General features: G+C 38.3%; 1 protein-coding gene across 3 annotated transcripts; it reads right to left on the bottom strand.

Annotated features, from left to right (window-relative positions):
* Positions 1-1,684: 1,684 nt before the first annotated feature.
* On the bottom strand, positions 1,685-8,770 carry LOC100702241 (class I histocompatibility antigen, F10 alpha chain). 3 transcript variants are annotated; one of them, XM_025902600.1, is made up of 10 exons: positions 8,602-8,770; positions 7,424-7,687; positions 5,623-5,901; positions 4,482-4,784; positions 3,863-4,003; positions 3,591-3,608; positions 3,352-3,396; positions 2,581-2,639; positions 1,976-2,010; positions 1,685-1,816 (listed from the first exon to the last, which is right to left on the bottom strand). In XM_025902600.1, the coding sequence occupies exons 1-9, from the start codon at positions 8,648-8,650 to the stop codon at positions 1,990-1,992; spliced, it is 1,179 nt and encodes a 392-aa protein (XP_025758385.1). In that variant the 5' UTR covers positions 8,651-8,770; the 3' UTR covers positions 1,685-1,816; positions 1,976-1,989. The 3 variants fall into 3 exon arrangements, with proteins under 3 accessions (XP_025758385.1, XP_025758386.1, XP_025758387.1); XM_025902601.1 differs by having other exon boundaries at positions 2,580-2,639; positions 7,424-7,684; positions 8,593-8,768; XM_025902602.1 differs by lacking the exon at positions 3,591-3,608 and having other exon boundaries at positions 2,580-2,639; positions 7,424-7,684; positions 8,593-8,769.
* Between the last annotated feature and the right edge of the window lie 4,216 nt (positions 8,771-12,986).

The following is a 12,986-nucleotide window of genomic DNA, read 5'->3' as shown; positions in this document are numbered from 1 at the left end:
AACTACTTGTGGCAAAGTAATAAGTTAAGATAAGATGAGAAACATTATTTCAGTCTCTTCACCACACAGAGGCTTCCACCACATCATCAAGCACTTTAAGTGGCGTTATTCAGTACAGACACTGGAAAATCACGCTGCCACTCCACAGACCAGTACATGAAGAAAACCGGTAATAGAGTTGTTTCATATTAAAGTTTCTGAATTCATCGAACCCTCCTTTTATTATGCAAACACAGCACAGGGCATCATGTAGTCCAGTTTTATGAGTGGAGAACAGATTTGTGGCCCATCTGTTATTACTACCATTAATAAAGTTATTTTTAGGGGCGCTCTAAATTGGCCTCTGAGTTGACCCCAGCAGGATACTGACGTTTGATCCCACTTCATGTTGGAAAATATAAATGCAGCACCTTTAACATGAAAGTAGTGATGCACCCATCTTTACATTCTCAGTATTTCAATATTTTTGGTCTCAGGTTTGGAACATGACTCACTTTTCACAAAGTTTCTGTGCACTCATGTTATTGTACACTCCTGTCCACACTCTGAATAGCCGACATCATGCACGACCACAATGTTAAACTTTTATTTAGATGTAGACACAGTAGACACACAACAAAACAAAGACTCATTTCCCTGATTCCATAAATCAAAACACAGCTGATCTAAAACATCCAACAGAAAAAAAACCTTTACAATAAACACCACGAGGCACACACACACACACACACACACACACACACACACACACACACACACACACACACTGTAAACCTGATGTATAATTTTGGCAGCAGCATTGACCGTCTAACAGAACAAGCAGTAATAAAATATGCAAATTCATGTCTCTGCACTATATTTGTAGGACAGTTACCATTAAAGTCATGACTGTTCACTGTTCACATACTTAGTATTTCAAGATGCCTCATGTTGGTGCTTATAAAAAACAAACAGTGATTGTAAATGAACTGATCTGCAGTCAATTCAAAGCAGAGCAAAGCAATTCAGAGAACTATTATTTTCACATTATTGACCTTGAACCATGATGTCTCCAAAGGTGTAGTGGTTAGCATACTGACCTAGTAAGCAAAAGGTTGTTGGTTTAATTCCAGGTGAAAATCCCCTTTGAGGTTGTGTCAGGAAAGATATCCAGAGTTAAACTAAAATCAAACAGAACTGCTGTAGCAAAAAAAATGGCCAAAAGCAGCATTAAAACTGAATAATGGTAAAACACACTCAGACCCAACACTGAGGAAAATAAACACAAAATTCCTACAGATGTAGTTTTTCTTCTTCAGGATCATCTTTACTTACTCATTATTGTATAAAAAAAAAAAAGACCTACAGTATAAAATTATACTTAAAAAATTTAAATTGTTCTTTTTATTATTTTTCAGTGTTTTTTATTTATGTAGTTTTATTTGCATGTGTTTATGTTATTGTTATGTTATTATTGTTATAATTGTGGTTGTTGTTATTAATGAATTAATTATTTAATTTTTTAAAATTCTGTTCTTAATGTTAAGTATTTTGGTCAGGACTTCCTGTTTTAACGCACTTTATAAATAAAGTTAGTTTGGCTAAAAAGTAACTTTTTGCACAGAAAAACAGTAATTCTCTTTTTTTCTCTGACATAAAAGTAAAAATTTGGTTCCTTTGTGTTGTTTGAGGTCTTTTGTGTATGTTTCAGTCAGAAGTTGGTCATGGCTGGAATAAAAAAAAAAGTCCACTTCCATTACAGCAGAAATGTTTTCTCACGAGTTCAGTGATGCAGAATCCTCATGAAGTGAAGTTAGTCCAGTGTTCAAACTGTCTCCTGTTCAAAGAAAGATTCAGCTTTCATTAACGAGGAACGAATGAAAAATTTTTCATGCATCAGCAAATGCAGTCAGTGTGAAAAATGAAGGATTTCTTAAATGCATCCAGTACAACACAAAGATGTGGTACATGTGATGTGTTCAGAGACGTCAGTTACCTTTGTTCCAGATTTCACTCTTTGTCAGAATTACTCTAAAGAAAAAAACATTCAGGTCAAAAACTCAACATGATGGAAGAGCTGTCACACACACTGGGCCATGACCATCTCCACACAAACATTCTTTGTCCATCATGTCACTAGTGATACAGTTTAACTAGTTACTTGTTTCTCTGTAAAAATCTGTTACACGGCCTTGTTATTCGTCATATATGAGGTTTTAGTGGAAGCCACTGTTTCTTCCCAAGATAAGAAACAGCAACTGGAACGATGTGCACTGTCATAAAAATGTCTAGTTTGTTATATCTAGATCTTTGCGAGTGGTTGCATGTTCAGCATGTATGTTGCTCCCTCTGAGGATGTTGTTTCATTTAGATAAGAGCATTTAAAATCCAAAAACAATCGACTGTAGGAGAAGAAACGTGTGATATGATGGTGATGGCAGGTTTATACCTGAAATCTACAGCTGGTGAGTCAGACCAGCTGAACAGTTCAGAAATGTTTTTAATAATTCAAAATGCATCAAAGTATAAAAATCCATGAGTAAAAACATGCAGGACCACACAGAGATTAAGACTGTGTGTCACAGAGAGCCTGTACGTACTTGTCATCAGCTCAGTTTTGCAGGTTATGTCTGAAGAACCATCTGAAGAAGATTTTGAATCTGAGGAGGAAAAATACAGAATAATTAAAAATATGAAGCTAAAAGAAACAAATCATATGATCTGTTGATGTTGATGATAGTGTTAAATACAAACAGCATGAACACAAACACAGACAGGAGGGGAAAGTTTTCTCAGTTGCAGGAGGGTTTGTGGTTCTGTTTCTGTCACTTGAATAGTTTAACTTTGAAAAATATGTTAGCACTGTTTCATTGTGTAGGTCAGAACTATCTTGGAAAATCTGCAGTGCTGACAGTGCTTATAAAATGTATTTATGTGAGCACAACAGAAATCTCAGTAAGTGAACATGGAGGAGCTGCTGAGGTAAAAAGTTTATTGGGGCAACATCCAGGCCATGGAAGAAGAAGAAGAACGAAGATGTGTGGTGGTGAAAAATGACCAAGACAGCAGATTAAAGATTACAGATTAAAGCAACAGGATGTGCAGTGATTCACAGAGCTGGTTTGTTACTGTAGAATATTACTGAACATAGTGGGGCCGTCTATGTTTCCAAGGTACTTGTTTTTTAGTACTGATGCTTTAATTGCTTTGTTCTGTTTAGTGCTGTGTAACTATGAACAGCAACTATTTTAACGGACTATATGAACACACGTTCTACTTTGATGTTTACAAATATTAAAAAATAAATCCACTACATTACAATTTTTATGAGGACACAAACAAATCCTCCAATCCAAGTACAAACAGACACACCTGAAGGGCTCCTTTCAGGATCATTTTCAGGTGACGTCTTCATGTCTAGAAAAAAAGAAAAAAAGAAAAATCAAGATATCAAAACCAGCTGAGCTGCTCTGCAGTGATGCTGTCATTCATTTCCAACACACTGCTTTGTTTCCATGTATTTAATTTTAGTCTCTAATTCACATTCAGTGAAACACATTTTTATGTGAACAGAAATCTGCTCAAAAGGCCTAAATGGAAAATTTACTTACAAGGTTTAGAAGAATTAGCTGTAAATAAAAAAATGAATCAAATGTCAGACATCACAGCTGTAAATACAAAAACACTGATCCCTACACCACTAACTAGCTTTACAGTGCTCTCTATGTTACTTTACCTTTTACTTTATTTACCATTGGTTCCTTCTATTACTATGATAATACTGTTACAGTATCATCACTCTGACCTGAAGCTTGTTTTAATTTGCAACCTGGTAAAACACTAAAAATACTAAGATCATATTTGGATACTTTGGTTCACTCACCAGTTTTCTTTTTGTAAATAATGAATCCGATTAGTGCAACGACAGCAAGAACAAGAGCAGCAGTGACAATGGGTACGCTGATGGGGACGGCAGTGGGGCTGGAGCTGGGGCCGATTGTGATGTTGGGCACTTCCGATAAGGCTAAAAACAAACAAATGAAAAAACAAAGAAGAAGAACAGAAAATGACTGATTTATTTATTTTAAATATTGTTTTGTAAAAAAAAATACACTAAAATATTTTGTTCAATGATTGACAAAAAAATGTTGAATGAAAATAAAGATAAAGACAAAACTGTCATTTTTGTCCTTAACGCCTTTAACTTCTTTGACTTATACTAATACTAAACTAATATTATAAAAAAATCCAAACATTTAAAGTGTCAGTGCTACAACTGCAAACCATGATTGATTAGTTAGTAATAAATAAAAATTATTTGTGTTAATGTTTTTTCAGTTTTAGACTGTTTATATATGATGTGTCATACAGGAGGTCCATTGTGGCTATAAAATGAGTAAAATGACATTTTGAAAATAAAGTCAATGTTTTATGACATCCATCAGCTCAAACACAAAACAATACAAACAACACATCTTCATCATTTCTGATTATATTCTTACCTTCATTTGTCCTGATGGCTGTTTTATCCAGTGTGGTGGTGACGTTTTCATTTATACCAGAGAACTGAAACACACAGTTGTACCTCCTCCAGTCTTCAGCTGGAACAGATCTCAGATCCAGGTTAACTCTCATCTGGAAGGTCCCATCATTGTTGGTGAGGATCTCTCCTATCTCCACACCCTCATGAGTCTCCTCTCCATCTTTCCTCCACATCATCTCGGCTCTGTCAGGGTAGAAACCTGTAGCGTGGCAGCTGATGGCAGAGGAGGAAGACTTCTGAAGGAGAGACACTGAGGGAAGAACTGGAGAGTAAAGAAAAACACAGTTCAGTGTTTCTATACAAAAGCATGCTAACTTATCATTTCTGTTTGAATGCCTTAGACACACATATTAATGTACCAGTACCATGTAAAGTCTATTTAAAAAAATAAAGGATATTACAGAGTCCATCTATCCATTCGCTTCCGCTTATCCTTTTCAGGGTCGCGGGGGGCACTGGAGCCTATCCCAGCTGTCATAGGGCGAGAGGCGGGGTACACCCTGGACAGGTCGCCAGTCTGTCGCAGGGCTAACACACAGGGACGGACAACCATTTGCACTCACATTCACTCGCACATTTACACCTAGTGGCAATTTGGATTATCCAATTAACCTATCCCCACAAGCTGCATGTCTTTGGACAGTGGGAGGAAGCCGGAGTACCTGGAGGGAACCCACGCAAACATGGGGAGAACATGCAAACTCCACACAGAAAGACCCCGGCCTGATGGTGGAATTGAACTCAGGACCTTCTTGCTGTGCGGCAACAGTGCTAACCACCGTGCCACCGTGCTGCACTTCGGCCTTCAAAGTTCTCGTTTGAATATTTGCTATTATTACAGAGTCGAATAATGAAACAAGAAAAATATTTGAAGGGAGGGGGAAACCGTTGTATAAGGCTGAAGTGATGGTTTTGAAATTTAACGAATAAATACATTTTGATTATTGTTAAAAAAAAACACATGAGATTAGCAGACAGAGAGGAAGAGAGAAAATACACTGAACTTAACTGTGTTGGTCATAAAAAAGTTGTATTACTTCATAAAAATTAGGTAAATTATCACACTAAGTCTGGTCATGTGATTGGTCATGTGATTGTACCTGTTCTCATTAAAGAGCTCCTCCCATAGTTCAGATGTTTCTTCAGCCACTCAGGACAAATCTGAGTGTAATAGTTCTTCACACTGGTTAAAAAAGCTTTGTTACTGTCCCACTTGTGTTTGGTTATGACAGCCTGTCGTTTTGGAGCGACCCACGTCTCTGTCTGCAGGTCAAATATTATGAAGTCTTCTCCATCATAACCAAACTGCTCATATCCGTCCACCTCATTCGTCTCATCGTCCCATTCACAGCCGTACATCCGCTGGACAATGTGAACACCTGAAAGAGGAACAGAGACGAAGGCGATAGTGAGTCAGAGTGAGATCCAGCATCGTTTCACATTAACACAGAGACACCAGTCACCAGAGACTAAAATACCTGACCCGAACCCACTGCTGCAGGACAACACAGTGTGGATTCAACACAGCTTCCACAGAAGGAAGGTTTCAGGACAAAGAAGCCTGTTCAGCAGTGAGTTGCTACAACTGGTTTCAATAAACATAATAATAAATATCCTGAAAGACAAGCTATGTAAGATGTGAGCTCAGTACAAATGCTGTTTTCAAAATGTTAAATGAAGGAGAGAAAAACGCCATTTGACTTCACAATTCTTCATTTCTTCTTCCTCTTTCGGTCACTCTCTTTAAGGGTCGCCACAGCAGATCCTCCTTCTCTACATCCATGAACCTCCCCCAAGGTCTTTCTCTTTCCAAACCATCTCAGCCTTGCCACTTGGTCACTCCCAATAAAATCATCATCAGCTCTGTTACCTCCAACTCGGTGTCTTCATCTCCACACCGTGCATCGCAGCAGGTCTCACTACCATCTTGTAAACCTTCCCTTTCACTCTTGCTTCTGTCTTTATGCAACAGATCACACCCTGCACCTCTCCAGTGCTCTGCCTGCTACTTTGGATGGTTGACCTCAGATATTTAAATTAATAATCATCACTATTTCTGCTTCTTGCATCCTCTCTGTAACACTGTTCTCCCTGTCATATACACACATGTACTCTGTGTTGCTTCTACTGATTTTCATTTCTCTTCTCACCAGCATATAACCCCTTCCTTTCCACCTGCTTCCTGCTCTCACTACAGATCACATCACCGTCTGCAAACATCATAGTCCATGGAGACTTCAGTCTGACCTCATCTGTTAACCTGTCCATCCCCATTACAAACATGAGGGGGTTCACAGCAGATCCATGATGTAATCCCACCCCCACCTTGAACCCAACTGTCACTCCAACCACACACAACTGTGTCTTACTGTCCAGATACATGTCCTGTGCCACCCTCACATACTTCTCTGTCATCCCTGACTTTCTCATGCAGCACCACAGTTCACCTTTTGGCATCTTATCATATGCCTCCTTTGCAACACCTTCTGACCTCCTCTAAACTTTTCCATCAACACTGCAAGAAAGCATCACATCTGTGGTGCTTTCTCAGCATGAAGCCATACTGCTTCTTCCCCATTCCCCAGACGTTAAGCAGTCTGGTTAAAAAGTCCACTGCTGTCTCTCCTAAACATCCCCATAACTCCACAGGGATGTTATCTGGACAAACTCTCTTTCCACTCTTCATCCTCTTACAGCTGCCCTCACGTCTTCTTTACTCATTCCCTGCACTCTGCCTCCATCTGCCCTTTACATTCATTACGAGTCATCCTGTATTTAAATCTTTTTAATCTGAATGAAGCATTTTTAAAGTGTATGTATGCAAATCTGTTTACGACTAAAATAAACGCTGAAAACATTAACATCAAATATCAGTAAAAAACCAAGAAAACATAAACAAACCTCCAGTCTGGTTGAAGCGCTGCTTTGCAATTTCAATGTTGGCTTTGAACACCTGCTGGGCACTTACAAAGCCCCCAGTCTCTCTCTCCCAGTACTGCTCATCTATATTTCTGTTCATCCAGTCCTGTTTGGACACAGTTTTCATGGTGTTGCTGTCAAACTGAAGAATCTGAACTTCATCAACCATCCCAACAACCACGAACTCTGGGAAGTTTGGGACTTGAGAGGATGCAGTGTAGAAATACTTCAGAGAGTGCTTCACTGTAAGAAATATTTAATGTAGTGAGAAACGCAGCTTTATAAATCACAGTATTTTCAAAATTTAAAAAACTATAGTGTGTCTGCTCTATAAATACAAAAATAGATTTATGAATCAATGTTTTATCTTTTCTGATCATCTTATATTAAAAACTTATATTAAAAACTGCAGATTACAACTGTCCCCCCCCCCCCCCTTTTTGCTTATATTACACTTCTATACCTTACACCATAAAACATTATGAGCAGCTTAAATTTTTCTTCTTCTACAATTAGAAATTTAATTTCAACAAAAAATAATTTGTAATCCAACACTCATTTAGGTTTTGATGTTTGTAGCTGTTTGTAGGCTTTCTGCAAACAGCTACAAACATCAGGGACCCCCACCAGCCCTCTCACGGCCTGTTCTCACTCCAGCATCTGGAAAGAGGTGACGGAGCATCAGCTGCAGAAACAGCAGGATGCTGGAAGGCTTCTTTGCACAAACTGTGAGACTGATAAATGGACTGTAGCCCCTCCCTCTACAATCCATAAACACACACTTAATCGGATCTAATTTAATCCCTCTCCATGAAGGGACTGCTGCTAGCTGAATCAATGTGATTATTTACACTTGAGTTTGCTCAGTGTCTCTGCAAGCTGCTGCGTCATTGCTATTTATCCTTATTTTAGATTTGTTATTACTGTATTTTATTTGTTTTACTGATCATTGTACTGTAGAGGCTGGTGAGAAGCAACATTTTGTTGAAGCCTGTGTATTTCTGTTAAAAAAAAACACAAACAACCCTGCGAAATAAAAATAATCCTTGAATCTTGAATATATACAAGCCGAGAGTCTATTTACAGTAACACCTGAGCCACCTGAGAGCAACACTATCTCTAAAGAACAGTTTCATTTTTATGAAGCTTACCTGCAGACACAGACACAGACGCAGCCCAGTAAAGAAGTAGTATCATAAACGTCCTCATTTTCAATTCAAAACTTGCAGTATAAGAAGAAAAAATTAATACAACCGTTTATTGTTTTAATTTTGCCACAAAATGAAACTACTGCCTCTGAGTCCGCATGTGCAGTGACTCCTCTCTGACCAATAGGAATTCAAAGCTGGATGCGCCTCACCAGTAACCAGGCAAAATGAGAGAACCGAGGCCTTTACTAATTTAGCGCGTAATCTGTGACTATGATTAGAGACCTAAAGTGACGTAGGGATTAAAGACACATACAAATCATCTATATTTGTGTCACAGCTGTTATCACATATTTTCTGAAGTTATTTGTACTTAATCATATTCTTGTTAATGCCATTTTAAAAGTAGTTTAAATTATGCTCATGTTTACACAACTATGCAATTAACCTTGAGTTCCCAGAGCAATCCAGATACAATTATTCATCCACCCACAAATTTAGCTTGCAACCTATTCCACCTGATTTGGGACAAGAGATAAGGTACACCCTAACAGGTCTCGCCCAGAGAGAGAGAAAGAGCAAACCACACACTCTCACATCCACACCTATGCTTCATTTAATCACCAGTTAACCTAAAATACACGTTTTTGGACTACGGGATCAAGTCAAAGTGAAAGAAGTGTAAAAGAATTGTTCCACAAACTAGTATCCCACATTATACCAAAGTAAAAACACGTTTTTACAGGTAAAAGTCTTGCAGTCAAAATCACGCTTAAATAAAAGTCACGAACCACCAACATAAGTAAAAGATTTATATTTATCATAAATTAAGTTGTAAGAGGTTATTGATTTGTAAGCAGTATTAATACTGTGTTATCTGGTTGAGGTCCACCAAATACAGTTCAGCAGTTTAAAGCTTGGCAAACCACCGGGGTCATCCACCTCTGTGTAACCTGAGAGTTTGTGACATGAAAGCCTGCACACTGAAAACATGAGAAGAGGTCAAGATCAGATACTGCTGACTCTTTAACTAGAACATAGAGGTTTCAGGTGCAGGTGTCATGTGCTTGTAACTGTTGTATTTCATGAGATTATAATATGATTTAAATTCCAGAAAAGTCAATAAAGCTGTCAAATATAAAAACCAAAGCAAAAAGGAAAAGATTTTATTTCTAAAATGTTGGGATAGACAGACCAGAGAAAAACACGTACTAATGAAAAACGTACACACTTAATAACTCGGGTAAGGTTAGACACTAAATGCTGCAATGTGAGGAGAAAGCAGTCAGAGTAAAGGTGCCCAATATTCAGAGATTCTCATATTTTATCTCAGAAAAGCAGCAAAGTAACCAGTTTAACCAGATTACAGAGGTTGTTTTCAGCGTTATAACGTGTCGATGATGAATTAGAGCTTTAATTATGTAGAGAAAATGAGCAGGTTTTTAAGATGAATTCAGAGAACGTGAAATGTCAAAGAACAAATGAACAAAGTGAGTGATCTCATTTAGCTTCCAGCAACATCACATCTTTTAAATTTGAGATTTGCCTCTTTATCTTTTAATTTGTCTGCATATGTAAGCTTACAGCTTCTGTCATTCAATAATTTCTGCTGTCTTTAAAGTGTAAAGATGTATATTGTGCTTCTGACATGCTTTTCACACCAGAACAAAGGAATCCGCCTAAAATCAGACAGAGCTCTGATGCATTTCCTGTTTTTATTTTGAGAGGTTATAAAAACACAACACACCTCAGGTTGTGTTTCTTTGTGACCTTCCTAAACAGCATCACCCTCACACAAATACATGCTGGTGTGTATAGTCACTGTGACACACCCAGCTGATGCGCTTCTGATGTGACTTACAAACAACAAATGACATATGCTGAAGCTCCAGTTGAAAGCCTCAGCAAATCTGATTATTCACGGTGTTAGAGCGCCGCCACTGGACTCAAACAGCACATGTGCCGCTTACTGAGAAACCACGTGATGACTCTGTTAGGTTTCGTTTTTGTGTTTATGAAGCTGGATCTGGTTTGATTTGCAAGCGCTGGCACACAAACAAAGAGGCTGTTATCTAAGTTAAGCGCCAGGACGTCAAGGCTTTTTGTCTTCCTGGTTTTGCAACATTGCTGCAATGATAAAGAAATGAAGCTATCAATGATTAACATCAGAAAAACTTTAGCAATGTAGAACTATGTATGTATAAAAACACATAAAACCACAATATTTAAGTATTATTGTCTGAATCCAAGGGTTACAGATATAATATTATACATTTGGAATATAAAAACAAAGTTGTATGTTTGTGGATTTTAAGACTTTTTACTAGTTCTGTTTCTCTTGTCCTCGTCTGACATTTTTTATTTGTTTTTTGAGTAGGATTTGCTATGAGGGGCCGTACAAGCCAAAATTCATTCTTTCACTCTCACACACATACATTCTTCTTTCACACAGATATTTTCACTCTCACATACATATATTTTCACTCTCACACACATACATTTTCACTCTCACACATATATATTTTCACTCTCACATACATATATTTTCACTCTCACATACATACATTTTCATTTATGCATTCCTACATTTTGCTCTCATTTACATGCATTCAGTATGCATTTAATCTCACAAATAATATATGTATGTAAGCAGAGAATGCATACATGTCAGAAGAAAATATATGTATGCAAGAGAATAATGTATGTGAATGAAAGAGTATAGTGGAAACGGAAGGAGTTTAATGGAAACGGAAGGCTGGGTGTCTGTACCGCTGTGATTGGCTGAGAAGCACGCGCGGGTCACTTTCAAGTGTCTGACAGCATGGAGGGGGGAGAAGAAACTCGAGTTCTTCAGCAAGCTATCGGGGTGTTAAGAAATATTTTATCATCTCCTGAAACGGTCACATCGTTGTCCTCGTCACTTGATCGAGATGGGACGGGCTCAACTTTTTTTTTTTACGTGCGCTCAGAATAGTGGCACAAAAATAACGCCACAGTAACCCAGAAAGAGTAATATTTCAAACTCCGCCACTCTGTGCTTCTCTGCCACTGCCTCGTTTGAGTTTTGGACGAAATGGATTCTGGGATATTGCATTTCGTCATTTCGAGCCGATTGGAGACCAGAACAGCCAATCAGATATTTTTGCATCCAAGTCTGTGATTGGCTGGTTTTGTGGCACAAAAATAACGCCATAGGTCACAAAATAAACTTTTAAGATATTTTCATGCGAGAATGGTGCTGTGTAAACTTCAAATATCTGCTTGATTCATCAAGACATCACATATTTCCATAAGTGCTCTAACATTTTCGGAGATGCCTGTTACCTATGGCCTTATTTTTGTCCCACTATTCTGAGCGCACGTAAAAAAAATTTGAGCGCACGTAAAAAAAAGTTTGCAGGTGCAAGTGTTGCATTTTGAGGAGAAATTTATTTTGAGCGAAGAAAAGCTGAATTTGAGCGAACAAAATTCATTGCCGCGTGCAAAAAATGTATTTCAGTGTTTGCTATTATCCATACACACACACAATAGCAGCCCCTCTCGCTCAGTTTTTGTATTTGCGCTCACGCTCTCAACATTTCTGCCCGTGCGCGCTCAACTCTTTGTGTACGCTGTTATATTGTGCCACAAAACCACAATATAACAGATGTTTGTTTGTTTTTGTAATGGTATAAACAATGAAAGGTGGTGGATTAGCCAATTGGTCATGATCAACTCTGGGCTGGACCAATTACAATACATCCGTATTGAGAGGAAAAACAACGCGATTAGTCCCGTACTTCAGCTAGAATGAAAAAAGACAAAGCTGGAGTTATTCTGTCTTTACGTTGCACAACTGCCTCTTCTCCCCTCATTCTCTCCCCCTCCCTCCCTCTCCTGTTGCTACTTCAATCATGAAACCGATCAATGATCAGCTGATCGTCTTTCTTGTTTGTTTATCTCCCACTTTGCGCCAGAAAGAGGAAACCAGCGGATGTCGCGCTAAACAACAGCAGCACGTTCAAGCTTGATAAGCTGTTAGAATTTATTTAAAATTAATTTCTAGTATCAGCTGATGTTTGCTGGAGCCAGAGCTGTAAAAACTGCTGCTCATGGTATCGGTTTGGAAACATGAAGGTGATACAAATCATGCATATATACCAACAAGACAGTGTACATCACTGTCACAACAGCGTTTGTTTTAGTTCAAAGGCTTTATGGTTTTTCCTATAATACCTGGTGGTGTAGTCGGTGATTTTTTGTCAGTTGAGCTTTATATATTATGTTTAACCCGAGTGATCACCCGGTCAGCTGGTGGGTAACTATGGCGTTATTTTTGTGCCACTATTCTGAGCGCACGTAAAAAAAAAAAAAGTTGAGCCCGTCCCATCTCGATCAAGTGACGAGGACAACGATGT

The sequence above is a fragment of the Oreochromis niloticus genome, linkage group LG22 (assembly GCF_001858045.2).
Source record: "Oreochromis niloticus isolate F11D_XX linkage group LG22, O_niloticus_UMD_NMBU, whole genome shotgun sequence".
Lineage (NCBI taxonomy): Eukaryota > Metazoa > Chordata > Actinopteri > Cichliformes > Cichlidae > Oreochromis > Oreochromis niloticus.
This window is presented reverse-complemented; position numbering and strand designations above follow the sequence as displayed.

Coding starts and splice junctions, on each gene's coding strand:
- LOC100702241 (XM_025902600.1), bottom strand. CDS start 8,650: ATGAGGACGTTTATGATACTACTTCTTTACTGGGCTGCGTCTGTGTCT. Junction 4,785..5,622: donor GAGCTCTTTAATGAGAACAG/GTACAATCACAT, acceptor TTTACTCTCCAG/TTCTTCCCTCAGTGTCTCTC. Junction 2,011..2,580: donor GCAAAACTGAGCTGATGACA/AGTACGTACAGG, acceptor TTTTTTCTTTAG/AGTAATTCTGACAAAGAGTG.